The 15,867-nt window shown below is 41.5% G+C and overlaps 1 protein-coding gene across 3 annotated transcripts; it reads right to left on the bottom strand.

The window, feature by feature from the left end:
* Positions 1-42: 42 nt before the first annotated feature.
* Positions 43-15,441, bottom strand: LOC133152850 (sodium/potassium/calcium exchanger 1-like). 3 transcript variants are annotated; one of them, XM_061276790.1, is made up of 12 exons: positions 15,313-15,441; positions 15,143-15,222; positions 13,698-14,794; positions 11,740-11,898; positions 11,455-11,563; positions 10,282-10,335; positions 10,043-10,093; positions 8,889-8,968; positions 7,742-7,954; positions 3,646-3,735; positions 3,384-3,550; positions 43-2,711 (listed from the first exon to the last, which is right to left on the bottom strand). In XM_061276790.1, the coding sequence occupies exons 3-12, from the start codon at positions 14,661-14,663 to the stop codon at positions 2,462-2,464; spliced, it is 2,139 nt and encodes a 712-aa protein (XP_061132774.1). In that variant the 5' UTR covers positions 14,664-14,794; positions 15,143-15,222; positions 15,313-15,441; the 3' UTR covers positions 43-2,461. The 3 variants fall into 3 exon arrangements, with proteins under 3 accessions (XP_061132774.1, XP_061132773.1, XP_061132775.1); XM_061276789.1 differs by having other exon boundaries at positions 8,850-8,968; positions 15,313-15,437; XM_061276791.1 differs by lacking the exons at positions 15,143-15,222; positions 15,313-15,441 and having other exon boundaries at positions 8,850-8,968; positions 13,698-14,376; positions 14,469-14,632.
* Positions 15,442-15,867: the final 426 nt, after the last annotated feature.

Below are 15,867 nucleotides of genomic sequence, written 5' to 3'. Positions count from 1 at the left end.
TATATATATGTATTTTTATCTCCATATTTGTTCAAGACAACAAGTTAACAAAGATGAGGCTGTTAAAAATATTTTTATTGCAGAATGTTTTAAAAAAAAAAATGTTTTCTTTCTATTTGCATCCATTTCAGTTCAACAACTGTTTAACGAGACAATATGACACCATACTTTAGACACCATATGACAGACACAAAAATCAATTTTCAGCAAAACTGTGAGCTTCTATCAACAAAACTACATCTGTATTCCCACACTGGCACAAGTTATATACAGTAGCACAATACCTTTAGGCTGTCAACTCTAACAATGCTGCATTTGGAAAATATTGTTAGTACCCCTCAATTAATACAATGAAACCCCAGAATAATCACAGAAATAACTGTCGTACATACCATGTCACCCAATAGCACAGTGACTACCAGTATCCCAATATATAGGCCCACTGACTGATTGTAATTGACACCAGTGTTGTAATTAGTGGAAACCTTGATTTAACATGTCCCTTTGGTCATATCATTTTCAGGGGTACCATCATTTTTGTCCAGACCTGTTTCATGAGTTCCTTTTTTAAAAATAATTCTGTGGAAGCATGGTTTAAAAACAATGCCTGACTTTCACTGGTTAATTTTTACAGAATTTTTACTTTACTTTTTCTTTCATGAACTAAGGGGTACCAACAATTTTGTCCACGTGTATGTAATATGTAAATTGCACCTTGAGAAGATGTATCGGTCAGTTACAAAAAAGCCTTAACTGCCCATTTTAAGAGGGAGGCGGACGCGAGCAGCAGAGAAAATCTAATAGCTCAGTGGGAACTTAGTTTAACCAAGCTGATACTTGTCAATAAGTTCGCCAAAATAACTAGGGTGACCACCTGCTGATCAGCCCAAGGGGTATGTTTCAGAGGGACAAGGTGGGGGACACTGCTTGGCAGGGCGGGAGCAATGCGTTACCACCCCACGGGCAGACTCATTCATAGTGGTTCAAGGCTAAAATATTTGTTTTCTTTGCAGAGACGTTTTGTGAACTTCAGCTGAGGTACAACCTTATGATTTTGTGGAGCTATTTCTGTTGTTTTTTTGCTTGCATTAAACCACTGGAGAATACTCACTAGGTCATCTGTGTCAAACTCAAGGCCCGCGGGCCAGATATGGCCAGCCACATCGTTTGGTGTGGCCCGCCAAGACAAATTGTGCATCGAGTACAAATGGTCCTCAATTAAAAAAATAGATATTGCTAGCAATCTTTTTAAAATATTTGATGCATTTTTATTAGTCTGATATCAAAACTACTCATTCGTTAGTTTGTTGTGTCGTCTGTACTGTGTATCAGTTTACAATTATATTGGCCCGCCAAAGGAAACTAGGGCTATGATGCGGCCTGCGACAAAAATGAGTTTGACACCCCTGCACTAGGTGAATGCCTTAATAACGTTGGGTATTGGAATCAATTGGATTATGTGCAATTATCACTTGAGAAAAAAAAGTTCTTCACTTTAGGGCAAACCAAAGTTTTGGTTTTTAGTCTTGTAACTACCCCCTCGGAATTGTTGAATATTTGAACAATCAATGCACAGATTGTGTGGCAATTTTACTTTCATTGTTCAGTGGTACCTTGAATACGAGAAGTCAACACAAATGGTATTAATCCATTCTAGCTTCTCAATGAATGGGGGGGGGGGGGGGGTAGATTTTGGTACATCGTGTATAATGTATAAGCAGGATCATAGCCACATTCTGCAGCATTCTCTTTTTTTGGTGTTGGTATTATTATTTCTTTTAGTGCTGCTTCGTGGGATTCTTTCTTGGGACTGCTGTTGCCTAGAACTTCTGCTTCTACAGTTTGTAGGTTTCTACAAGAGCCTGATTGGTAAGATTGCATCATGGGAAACAAAGCACCCAATGCTACCATCCATTGCATCTTCAGACTTTGAAAAAAGACCCTTGGAAGGCTATCATCTCATACATGCTCTCATTTAAAGACAAATTAGAGACAAATCTTTGTGAAATTGAAGACAATTTGCGATTTTTGTATTTTTAGCAAGAAACCTGACTGTTTGCTTTTGAGGGACCCAAAACCTGATGTGGCGGGCAGGATCTGTCCCCGGGGCCGTGAGTTAGACACCTGTTCTTTAATCCAACGTATATTTTTTCCATTCCATTGTTAGAAGAAAGAAATGTTGTGAAATACCTGCACAAAAATCAGAAACTGCTGGCACAAACCACAATTGCATTTGTACTTCCACTGCAAAGTAATCAGTGTGAACTGATTGTGGCCAGATGTTGTGAAGCTTGCTGCCTTCATCTCCTTCCTAAATGGCTAGCCTTGTAACTTTTAAACTCATTGTCAAGGTACCACTGTACATTTGTTTCCTTCAGAGTCACCTTTGCACCCAATGTTAAATTGGGTCGTAGCTTAATTAGTATGAAAAAGGACCTAATGCAGTTTTGACATAATCATGTTATATGGAGACGGGGCAAACAAGGACGCGGTCCTCCAGTAGGACACTGAGGACGAGGAACACAAAGTAGAGGGCGAACATGGTGAGGCCCAGCGTTCTGCTCATCTTCCAGTGACACGTGGCGATGGAGATGATGACGAAGAGTAGCATAAGAAAGAGGAGCACAATGGCGCAGAACAGGCCGTTGGAGCTGACAGTCACTGGCTGACCGTTGTGCATCAGCGAGTACAAGAGCCATGGGACTGGCAGACTACAAGTGCAAAGCAAAATTAGTACGAGAGGATTCAGTTTAGAATTGGCGGACATTTTCTCTCTTCCCCATGAAATTTTCAAAACATACTACATGTAGTTTTATTGCACGTTTCTTTGTTTCATTCTCAGACCATGAGTAGAACAAAAATAAGTCTGCATTTTTATTTTTCACATTATATTTTTTTTCTTTTTGACCAGCTAGCATATCAGTTAACATAGCATGTAATCTTATGAGCAGAAACGATAGCAGTATTAATTTGCAGCCCCCGTTACTGTAATTTAAGTACATTAATACTTAATTCAAAATATTCCTTTTTTTTTTTTTTTTACTTGATTTTATTATAAAGGATTTATTCAGCAATATTTTAAAAAGTGTTATTCAGGTGCCAAAGTATCTGTAAATGGTTGTTCAAAGGTTCGGTGTCACTTGGAAGTGTCCTTATTTTTAAAATAAAATGGCTATTTTTTTCAATGAGAATAACATTAAACTCATCAGGGAATGAATTATATATATATATTTTTTTTTAATTGACACCACTGTCTAGACAATATGGCAAAACCAGTTATCTGCATGCCTGAACCTCAATAGAAAATGGATAGTTGTGAAATGTGGATTGCTGCGTGAATAAAGTAATACATGCACAAGACACCGTAGGCTAAGCAGACTTACCCGATAGTGATATCAAAGATGTTGCTGCCAACTGAGCTGGACACAGCCATGTCACCCAGACCTTTGCGAGCCACGATGACACTGGTAATGAGGTCAGGGATGGACGTACCGGCTGCCAAGATGGTGAGACCCATGATTTCCTCCGAGATACCTATCGTCTCACCCACCTGGGTCAGAGAAAATAGACGAATACTGTGTGCTGAATTTGATTTGGTTTGAGACTTCGGAACTCTAAAGTGAGTACAAGTGAATATGAACTGACCTGATGTGCCCACCACACCATCAGGTAGGAGAAAACTGCAATCCACAAGATTGTGCCAATAAATGTAAAGGCAAAGTATTTCTTGGATGTCTGGGAATTACAAAGGTGGACATTTGACAGAGAAAGAAAAGCATTATTTGTTGAAATGTGACTTGAATGGCTCCTTTGGCCGATGATGTGTCAGCCTCAACATTGAGTAAAATTAAACAACTTATCATTTTTTGTCAGACCAAGTAAATTTGCGAGTACAGGCCGGGTCAAGGTTTGTGGTATTCCACTTTTTCTGTACAGTTAAGTTGAGGAGATGCTAATTGAGTGATTTAAAAAAAAAAAAAAAAAAAGTTTCTATACAGGTTTTGCATACGGTCTTAACGGTCAGTAGCATTTTTGGGGTATAGTGGCAATTAAGTAAACAACAAATATATCATTTGTGCTTGTGCATTGTCGGAATGCCAGTGCAATGTAAATATTCTAATACTTTTGTCACAGAGTTATAATTAGTATCATTTATACGCCCGCGAACCCAGTGGGAGCAAGCGGTATAGAATACGGTGGGATAAATGGGTGGATGATATTAATGTGTCCAAATGCAATGCCTTGATCTTTGTGAAGTTGGCATTGCCAAGGCATGAATGAAACTGTGAAATAATCTGATATTTATTTATTTTTCCACCACCCAAAAAGGCTTCTAAGGACAGTCCAGTTGTGATGGGCTAATTTTCATTAACAAGCTTATATGTAATTTTGGGGAGATTAAAAGTTTCCAATTTCTATTTTTTTTTCATTCATTTTGGAGAAAAAAACAATGGCTTCAGAATCACCCACTTTTATTGAAGAATATGGCCACACTCCCTCCTCACCCTTCATGTCATGACTCACCATGAACCACTTGAGGGAGGAATCACCATTTGTCCATTGGAAATCATTGCAGACATTGCTTAAGATGTCAAAGTAATGAGGATCAACCAGTGTATGTCGACACCTCCCACTGCAACCTCTTAAAAAACTATTTGCCTTTCCGTGGCTGATTTAAAAGAGCAAAAATTGAGCAACCTCCCTGTAGGTCAAGTGCCCAGTCACGTCTGTCTATTTCCTTTCACCAGTCACCAACATACGCAAACACGATGTGTTCCGAGAGGCTTTATGTAAGAATTGTTCATACGTCGTCATATATACGTATATAGTGTTGTGTATTTTTATTCTGGTATCATGCAATGTATATCTCACTAGTAAGCCTAAGTGTGACCGGGTCATGTTCGGGTCAGGTCAGATTTTGATCCATCCCCTGGGTGAGAGGGGAGCAGTGAGCATCAGCGGCGCCGCGCTCGGGAATCATTTGGTGATCTAACCTCCCAACTCCAACCCTTAATGCTGAGTGCCAAGCAGGGAGGCAATGGGTCGCATTTTTATAGTCTTTGGTATGACCCGGCCGGGTTACTTAAGTCCGTAGACGTAAAATTATTTCGGAAAAAAGATCATCTTTGGGAACAACCGGATGTTATTCTGCCGGTCAGTATCACTGCGCATGCAGTAGCAAACTCGATAGTGAAGATATGTGAGACTCTCAACGGGATCACCAATATTTGAGTGATGTTCCAGTTATTTATCACAATTAGTTTACCAAGTCTGTGTTTTGAGTTCCTCCAATAAACCCTGGTCCAAGCTGCACTTGGTCGCCCCGCTCCTTTCCACACTCCACCCGTAACAAGATTTTCTTCAAGAATTGTTGTACCATGATTTTCTTCAAAAAATAAAATAAAATAAATTGTACCCATGTATAATGCGCACCCCAGATTTTAGGACAATAAATTAGTTAAATTTTGCGCATTATACATGGGAAAAAACGGTATACGAAGGTTTGATAAAGGCAAACTCCATTGTCAAAGATAGGATTAGAGCAAGTAAGAACGGGGGTATTTTGGCATTTTAACAGGGATTGACAGCAAGGGAGATTGAGGATGGAAGATCTGGACAGCAATGGCGTAAATTACATTAAAACTGCTCATTCGAGGAAGAAGGCTTGGCGCTCCCTGTGTGGAACTGCAGCTTTGCAGAAGGGGGGCAGACCGCGCAAGTGAGTGGAACAAAGGAGTGGTAGTAGGCGACGATTTAAGGCAGCAGGGAGAAATGCTGGATGGTGTGACAGGCAGGATTTTTAAGAAGAAAAACAAAAAAAGGGGGGGGGGGAGTGAGACTCGCCAAGAGGGACAATAAAGAGAAGCAGACTGAGAAACATATTTGAGCAAGACAACAGGAAAAAGGGGGAGGGAATAGTCTGACCCATCTTTATTTAGTTTAATTAGGATAAGTAATAGAGATCCAGTTTGTAGGAGCAATCTGAGGTTACGGAGGCTCCCCCAAAACGCCGTTCTCACAGTTAGCCCCTCAGATAGACATATATGACAATTTGCGATGAATCCAATGGGCGAGTTTATGGAAAATTGAATTGGAGATTTTACAATAGCTCATGTTGACGAGTATGTCCGAATGTGAAGAGTTACGATTAGGAGTCAATGTTTGCCTGCACACTAACATACTAACTTTGCTTGGTTTGGGGGGAGAGCTGAGTGATAGAGACGGATGCGTGTGTCTGTGAGTGTGTGGATGGGTGAGTGCACCTGTGATCGTCTATGACTGTGTGTGCGCAGTATGATTGGCCAGAGAGGTCTGAAGTTGGGGTGATGTGTTTGAGGATAAAATTCCTCTCACCTGAAGGGGTGGTACAGATCGGAGGGACTGGAACTGGTAAGTGATGAGTTCTGACCGGAACCGTGGTTCAATGATCAATCAGGGGCACCATCGACAACAAAACGGTTCGATGGAGAAGGCCCATCTCAGTGATATGGTCAGACAAGACAGAACTAGTATCGAACATCAAGACTTTGGACGATTTGACGTGTGACGACTTTGAGCTCACCCGACGGGGTGACGGACTAGGTGGACAGTGACCAAATGTTTGACGCTTGAGCTTGCTTGCGACATGAGCGAGCTCTGCTTTGGTTTTCTGTGTGACTTGATTTTTTTTGCAGCAGCAACAGCCACCAGCCAAGGAGCGGATTGCGCGTTGCTTGCGTAACTTGTTTTCGTTCTTACAGGTTGTCGATTGCGTTCGTAGAAAGTTTGTGTTGAATTTACAGGAATATGTTAACCCTTGCCGTTTTGGTTTATATGATGAGCTTGTTGATTACCGTATTTTCCGGACTATAAGGCGCACCTTCAATGAATGGCCCATTTTAAAACTTTGTCCTTATATAAGGCGCACCGGACTATAAGGCGCACCATTAATGCATCATGTCAGATTTTTAATCCAAATCAAATCATTCTCCATTTTATCTTTTTTATTTCAACTTCAGACGCAACAAATGACTTTATAATCATAAAATAATGATCCATAGTCTTTTTGGTTCATGATTCATAGTCTTCAGCGGGCCACTTATGATTGATTTCATGACACAATGCTTTGGGCCAGTTTAAATTTAGGGATTTGGTCCATATATAAGGCGCACCGGACTATAAGGCGCACTGTTGGTTTTTGAGAAAATTTTAGGTTTTTAGGTGCGCCTTATAGTCCGGCAAATACGGTACATGGTTTTGAGGACAGGATCCGCGAGCGCCAGGATTCATTTTATGACTGTTTTTATTTTGATACTCGATGTCTGTTTTTGTGTGTACAAATGTCCGCTGTCAGCAGGGCTATAAGCTCACTGACAGGACTGTGATGATTTTTGTTTGTGTTGCCGAGTGTGTGGTGGACAGTCAAGTTTCAGGGACTTGGGGTGACGGTCCCGGGGCCCAGATGGGAGCTAAAGGTTCCGCGGGCCTGGCTACAATGAGTGTGGTGATGAGGGGTACACCTTGCAGGTTCCTTTTGATACGTAATGACACATTGGGTGAATGTGTCAAAAGGGGGAGTGATAAAACAGAAATGGGTGAGTAGGTTGCAATTTGTAATTGTGATATACAAAGTTTTTTTCCAAATTCACTTGTTTTTAAGCTGATGTATGAACTAGTGCCTACACGAGTGATTATAGTAATAATATTTTCCCTCAGCACACCTGAATTTCTTATGTGACGAATCACTCGTGCATATACACACCGGGTTGCGGACGTCAGGCAGCGTGAGCCACAGCGGGAACACGATGGGCAGCAGGAGCAGGTAAGTGACCTGCTTTCGTCTGCTTTCGGGCCAATCTAAAGACAAGGGCTCGTTCTCCTCTTCCTCTTTGTCTCCATCATCATCCTCACTTTCACTCGATGCATTGCTATCTGCGTCAGTGCTCTCATCTCCACTTCCGCCACCTGAGCTTTCCTGCAAGCAAGACACATTGTGACCGTCAGTGACTCATGCAAAGGGGATTGATTCATCGAGGGTTGCTGATTACATTGGTCAACAGCAAATTTTAAATCAGAGATGGCCTGATGTGTCCCTTAGCAGATTTTTTATGCTGCTTTAAAAAAAAGAGAATCTCTCTTCTCCCACATTAGATTTTTGATGTGTTTTCATTTTTTTGGTTTTAAGTTTGGCCTCCAGTATAAAAGCTTGCACAATACATATTTTACCGCACGTTGTCATTTACTATACATTTATACATTTATTCACAAGGCACCCGAGTTCTATTCCTTATCCTATTGCTATATGTGGACGCTTTTTTTCCCCGGCTTCAGCCGTTGTAAAATTCGCTAAATAAAATTTTTGGTGTTGTATAATTTTTGGTGTTTTTGTGAGAGAGAAAAATGAAAAATTGAATTCTTACGCGTACTGTCTGTTAGCTGTTAAGCCATTTTGTGCCATTCTTGAATGTTAATTTTTATCCGAACTTTGAGGCAGATGTGATGCTCGCCTGTTTACTGTGTTGACTAATGTAATCATTACTTCAGCTAATGCTATGCACCGTATAATCCCCATGAATCAGCGCAAAGTCAGCTGGGAGAGGCTTCAGCTTATAATGAGGACATGCGGTATACAAAGGTCTATGGTACACACGCAATGTGTACAGAATAATACAAGCTCTTGTACGTATTTTGCCTTTCCTGCCAAAGAAACTGACAAAGACAGATCTCAAAATCAGCAACAATATTACAGGACAAATGGAACAAATGGGGAAAATGATCTATATCGCAAATGCACACAAAAGCTCAATCTAAAGGTACATCTATTATTTGGTGAGCAATTATTAAATGTGGGTCAAAAACAACCTGCACACCTTTGACCCATCCTGTTTGTCTGTCATGTTCTTTGGCACCTGCTCAGCTGGAGGCTGGGAGGTCGACGGCTCCTCTGTACCAGGCGGACACTTCTCACATTTTGGCTCGTGATCGTCATCTGGACGTAGAACAGGGATAATAGAAAAAAAATCATGTTTTCATTATCACAGATGTTTCCAACGTTCAGTAACATTTTGATGAATTCACAAAGGAAGATGTCACAATGTTCAAATGTAAATATGCACACACACACGCACACACGCACACACACAGGGGCAACAATCAGCATGCTGGTCCTCTGGCGAACTGATTTGGACTCATTGAGACCCCTTCAAGTTCCCTGCAAAAACACTTCAGACTCTGAAGCACCTCATTAGTCCAAATGCAATGTATGGACACACACAGGTTTGATTGCTGAGATCAACCTCTTTCAAGCCTACACCATCAGTAATGTTCAGTAAAAACCTTGAGAGGGCAAAAAAAAAAGGGGCTTTAAATCAAGGAGCACAGACCTGTAACAAAAGCAAGCTGTCAACAAAGGTGAACAGAAATTCCTGACCAGTTTTGATTCAAATATTTGTCTCAATCAGTTCAACCTGCTTAAACACAATAGATAACCAAAAATCATGACTCGGCTCTTCAGTGAAGGTAAGCAAATGATGACGATCACACTGGTCACTTAAAAAAGACACTTAGGTCCTTACAATCCCTTTTATGCAAAACTAGTAGATGAGTAAACCCTGTAAAACCTGTGTTAGAAACATCCTGAGGCTTTACTTTGTTATTTGCCGCAGTTAAGACAATTATTGAATCTCAATTAGAATAGGTTCAATGCCGCAAGGTGCAATGAAAAGAAACAGACAACCCTTCCAAAAATATATATATATATATATCAGCAAACAGTCACACATCAATACATGACACAGACTAGCACATGTGGAAGTGGGTGGGGGGAGTATCAAGCAGGGACCATTACAGCCCAGATGTACCAAGCAGGATGCTGAGCAGAACAGAATGTGACTTGCTGTGTTTACAGTGAAAGCGTCAAGCCATCATCATCATCTATTTTTAGCAAATGATCATGGGCGGGCGGTCATGCAGTTAGAGTGCATGCGTACTGCTAGAAACACTTTGAAAACACACATCTCTGGAGCAAGACAGGTAAAAAAAGAACAGCACATGCACAGGTTACCTTTTTTCTGCATGAACCCCTCTGCTTTGATGTCACCGTTAAAAGACGTCTCTGAGAAAAATACACCACAATATGTGACTCTTCAGTCACAGGCCACTACTGTTTGTAGAATAATCCTTAATTAGTTCCTCATTTAAGAAGCTAAAACAATAATGCCGCTTTAACATTTCTTACACACTAACGAGCCACTTCAAGAGCAGCACAAACTCAGACCAAGAAAGTTCTGATCCTAAGCTTACCTCCCCTAGTTCTTCTCGCGCCAGGGGGTATGTGTGCCCCTCCAAGGGTTGAGTCTAGAAGAGAAACCACAATGGTCTATTTCGGATCTTTATCATATTTTGCACAGAATGTTTCTGTTTATGTACTGAATTGGTCAGAGTGCGCATCAGTTGTACCTGGAAAAGGTGAGAGACCGGTTAGGCTCGGGATTGATAGCCTGCCAATCACAGCATAGCCACAGAGACAAATTCACACTGACCCTAACCACGCCTTCGCTTTTTCATTTTTTGGGGACCGGGAAGAACACAACAGGATTCGATTTCAGCATGCTTTTTAGAGCTGCATACCTGAATGTGTACTCAGGCTCAACCAATATGGATTTTGTAGGCCGATTCAGATATTTAGGAGAATCAAATTTCGATAACCAATTAATTATTCTTTAATGGTTAATTTATTAACACTTAAATCCTTTACTACGGTAATGCGTAGAGACAAACAAAACAAAGGAACAATTGCCAGTTCTAATAGAGCTAATATCTGATTAATCGGGCAGGCTCAGGCACACAGACGTACTGCACATTCAAATTTCTTATTTGAATAAACTGTAAAACTGACAAACCAGCTAACTTAGTCTTAGTGTGATCTAAAAGATGCTGATGATGCAGGTTGCCGTGGCGATCGCTGTACTATTTCATTAGTGATAAAGAGCTTGGTGTGCTAGCATGCTGGCTTTTATCCAGCTTGTATGAGCGTGTATTGGAAAGCTGATTAAGGATTGACTGTGACTGAGTGCTGCTAGAGTAAAGAACCCGTTGCAATTTTGACGACGGGCCTCAATAAGATACACTGACCCACAGGTAGGACAAAGTAGACCGTATGACTTAACTGCGCTAATTATGTTTCAACTCTTTTTTGATCAAAATCCAGTTAGATGAATGCAGAGAACTACTTCTCTGCATTTATTGTACAGCATTACACAAATATTTGCTATCGAGCCATAATCGTTGTTTTATTATCCGGGGTGTCAAATTCATTTTGTCGCAGGACACTTTGTAGTCACAATTTCACTCAAAGGACTGTTATGGGAGTTAAACCATAACCGAGGCGAGGGGCAGTTGGTGGTTGCAATCGTAAACATTTTTAAACAAGCTGACATCACGTGTTGTATAAAATAAAATTATGTTTGTTGTTACCTTCCCCCAGAGGGTCCAGGGTGTGGATCATCAGTTGGAAGATGGTGCTCCTCAACGAGGTGTTGTGGAGGGAGGCTGAGCTCCCGCCTCGCTGCAGGGCAGGACGCACCTGCAAACATGAAAAGAAAAGGCATGACATCTCAACCACGTTGGCTGACTTGCAACATGTGCTGTTTTAAAGTTTTGTATCGTCAAAACGCAATCATCCAATACACCAAACAAGAGTCACTAGCACCGAAACCAAAATACTATAATAAATAGAAATGACAAATGTCTTATTTGTACCTTGAGTTTGGCTTTGTCTCCTTGGAGATCTGTCGGTTTGCTCACTAGAGCGCTCTGAGTTGGCTCTGGTTGTTCTCCAGATTTACCCTCGTCGATGGACATAGCAGCAGGAGCGGTAGGTGGAGGGGGACGAGGAGAAGGCGGCAACGTTTCACCCTCCTGTGAGGGCAGAGTTTGTGATTGATATTGAAAAATACATGAAAGTCCAATAACAAGCGAGGAGAACACCAATGCATGTAAAATCCACTACAACCGTATAAAGACAGTGGTTGTGAAGCATAGCTCGACTGTGCACATAAATCTGCATACATTTTCCAATCAATAGAAAATGTTGAGGGGTAGCATCTCTTTGGATATCAATTCAAGGCGCAATTGTACTTTGGAATAAATAAATTCAAAAATAAAAACATGTATACTAAAAAATTGTGTCCTACTTGTTACGAAAGGAGTTTTGAACGCTCAAGTTGGTTTATGGAGATGTAAGATAAGAGGGCTTGAGTATGCATAAAAGGACCCCATATTCCAAAAATGACGACCCGTTGATGTGGGCTCACGCGTCCTGCATACTTGAGTAGAGAAGCAAATGCAATCTGTGAATGTGCTTGATGCTAATGGCACAATGTGCAGTGGGGGTGCTTATGAATGCGTCCAATTGTCTTGCCAACAACACCTTTGATCAAAACATAGCAACGATCCATGATGCATTTACGTTGGTCGCTGCATCCATGTCCACTAGCGGTATTTTCGGACGCAGCCGGACACCTGGACTCCTTTTTGCTCAGCATCAAAGGCTTTTACACAAACACAGGCTGCTCATACTGCAAATCCTTCTTACACAGGATCCAAAAGGGACAGAAATGTGGGGAGAATGATGACAGAGCAAACATGAGGTCAACAAAGATATCCAGTGTTGATGATGGGCGTTGCATAATATGGGCCCTGCCCATAATAATTGTGTATTTTTGTTGATTTTGTGTTTGGTTGGATTTAGTTTAGTTTTACCTGTGTCCTTTTTTTTCATGTCAGTCCGTTTTTGTGTCCATCTGTTTTTGTCAACCGGTTCCATCGTGTCATCCAATCAGTTCCCTCAGTCACTCATGTTTTATCTGCTGTTCCTTGTTGTCTCATCGATTTGTTAATTCGTTTATTGGTTCCCTTTTGTCTTTGTCAGATTATTGCTTGGTAACGTTGCTGTCCCGGACCCCGAGTCATGTCATGTTTCTTTTAGTCTCGTCTCTACCACATTCCCTTTTTTTGCTACCCTAATCCTATTTTTGGCAGAATTTAATATCGTGATAATTCCACACATCTTCCATTTTGTTCTCTTCTGAATAAAAAGGGTGCAACGATTAATCGATTGTCAACAACTAATCGACTAAATTCAACGATAAATATTTGTAATAATCAGTTTGTTGTTTCGTGATCTAAAATGATTATGAAAACATGATATGCTGGAGAAAAACCGAGGTACGATTTCCATTCAGTGCAAAAATATAATCTGGAAATATTTACTTGCAACTTGTTAACCAGTATTATTGTTGCGTTGAATCAAAACAAGACATTAACAAACATATGCTTTTACTCTGGAAAACTTTGGCTACATGATGTTACGGAGACCAAACCAGTTAGTGAATCATGGAAATATCTACATTGTAAAGGGTCCATGGGTGACTCGTAATTGCCCATTAGTGCGAATGGGCGCGTCTATCTGTGCCCTGCGATCGGCTAGCAACTGCTGTACGCTGCTACTCACCCCAAGTCTGCTGGGATAGGCTCCAGCTCACCCTTGAACTTCACGAGAAGTGCGGGAGAATAGAGAAATTGCTGGATCTGATGTTATTGATAAAATATTGATCTCCATCCCAAACAAAGATGACTAAAGTTGCACTGCTGTTAGGAACACATGGTATTAAGTTCAATAGACACAGAAAGAAGGGTTTCTTGTCTTTGTGACTAACCTTGTCAGGCTCATCAGTGGTCCAGGCTTGTACGATGCTCACATGTTTGTTGAGCTGTGTCTTTACCACGCGCTCAATCTGGCTGTTGAATTTCATGCAGCACACGTAGCTTAAGTAGCCCAGTACCAACATGGTGCTCTCCCACCACAGAATTGTGTTATCCAGGAAGAAGATGATGAGCATCATGAGGTCCAAAATGTAAAAGGACACGTCCCGGAAGAGCGGCCACCAGGTTAGGTGCAACATCTCCCGAGAGAAGATGGCACACATGCCTATCACGAAGAGGATATTGAAGACCGCCGAGCCTACGATTGTGCTGATACCCACGTTGCTGTGGGAGACAAAAACGCCAATCAGGGAAGTGAAAAGCTCCGGAGCTGAGCCACCGGCTGCCATGAAGGTGGCACCGGCCACATCATCAGAGATGTCCAGCTTGTTCGTGATGACCTCCAGAGTAGGGACAAAAAATTCATCGCAAACGATAGCGAGGGCCACAAACATATAAATCATCCCAACGGTATGGAGAACCACCCAGCCTTGACGTCGCTGTTCCACCGAGAAGATATCCGCCGGGTACTCGCCCTTCCTGGTCGGCGGTTGGTGAGGGGGGCTTGCTACGGTGGGCGGTGGAGGTTTGGGAGTTTGGGGTTCCACATAGATGCACTGCTCAATATCTGTCCTGTTAACAATAACCACAGTTGCTTGGGTACTCTTGGGTGACCGGACTTGTTCCTGTGTTACATTAGGTGCTGTTAATTCTGGAACGCTGACCTCCTCAACAGCTTCATCTCCTCCTTTTTTTTCCACAATGTCCCGCGTATGGATGGAGAGTGACACTCTGAGGTTTGACAGCCTGGCTTTCAGTGTCAGCGTGTAGAAGAAACACAAGAGCACACCTGAGATGAAGAAGAAGACACGACTGCGTCGGAGTCTCCTCTGACGAGGGGCCGCATTTATTGTCCTCATGTCAAAACAGCAAATTGTGTCAGATGCAGTCCTTCATGGTTAGTGTACTGCTTCTATGTGGCCAAAAGACACACATGGCAGTAGTCCAAAAAGTTTCATCTTATAGTGTTTGACTTCCACCTGTGGCAGAGCTGCAAACCAAAGAAAAACAGCAAGAGAAAAAGTACTGTAGCTCATTTTTAGTGCACAGCTGTAGATCCCAACAGCCACCTGTTACTATGACTACACAGATGATTTGGTACCGTTTCGCACGCATTAAACATCTTTCATTTCGTGTATGTTAAGTACAATCATGCACGGCAGGAAAGGATACCGATATGTTAGGTTAATCGGCTATAGATCCCCAAACTCCCACAATTAAAAAAACACACATTTAAATGCGACTTCTTTTTAAATGCAGTTTAGAATGGCTGATAATCGAAAAATAAATAAAGTTAATCATATCCCACTTAGATGTAGTACAGCGAACGGTCTCTTACCTGCACGTCGGCTGCTCTGCCTGCTTCTTTCTCCCGTGAGCGAGCTTCACTCGACGCCACCTGAGCCACTATCAGAGACGCTGAGTATGTTTTTGGGGGGAGGCAACAATGTTAAGGATTGAACAAGGCTCAGCATAATGCTACTAAGAGGATTCGGAGCCACCTCTCACCTTCCCATCCAGAAATATGGCTGTATCAATCAGCCAACATTCATATCAGTGACACCGCAGGCAATTATCGTGACGGTAGTCACGCTCATTGCAATAAGGGGTGTGGTATGTGTTGGGTGTGGCCAAGACTTTTTCTTCTTATTTTAAAGTATTTATTCTTTGAGCAATCATCAATCATCCCAAACAACCTCGGAACAATGGTAAGAAATCTGCAACTCACAAATTAATTTCCCTATTTAATTAGCTGTTTGCGTGCGTGCGTGCGTGCGTAATCATGTAAGATTTTTTTTTTTTTTTAAAGCTTTCGAATTTGATGGGTTTCTTTGGCTGGAACAAGGGAATGCATTCATCACGAATTATTTTTGTAGCTGACATCAATAACTTGTCATTCAATAAGGTCATTCAATGGGGAATGCCTTACTTGCCCAAATCTGTTCAGTGGTAATTACTGCCTACCCTTTTTTCCTGCCTTAGAAATCCCCAAAAGCGCTATCAATCAATTAATCAAGATTTCAATTGCAGTTGACTTTACCTCCTTTTTACACCGTATCATCA

This window comes from Syngnathus typhle, linkage group LG4 (assembly GCF_033458585.1).
Source record: "Syngnathus typhle isolate RoL2023-S1 ecotype Sweden linkage group LG4, RoL_Styp_1.0, whole genome shotgun sequence".
In the NCBI taxonomy this organism is placed as follows: Eukaryota; Metazoa; Chordata; class Actinopteri; order Syngnathiformes; family Syngnathidae; genus Syngnathus; species Syngnathus typhle.
This window is presented reverse-complemented; position numbering and strand designations above follow the sequence as displayed.

Excerpts from the sequence above, each read along its gene's own strand:
- LOC133152850 (XM_061276789.1), bottom strand. The coding sequence starts at position 14,663 with ATGAGGACAATAAATGCGGCCCCTCGTCAGAGGAGACTCCGACGCAGT. Across the intron at positions 3,736-7,741 it reads TGCCTGACGTCCGCAACCCG|ACATCCAAGAAATACTTTGC; the intron begins GTGTGTATATGC and ends TGTAATTCCCAG. Across the intron at positions 3,551-3,645 it reads TGGTGTGGTGGGCACATCAG|GTGGGTGAGACGATAGGTAT; the intron begins GTCAGTTCATAT and ends TCTCTGACCCAG.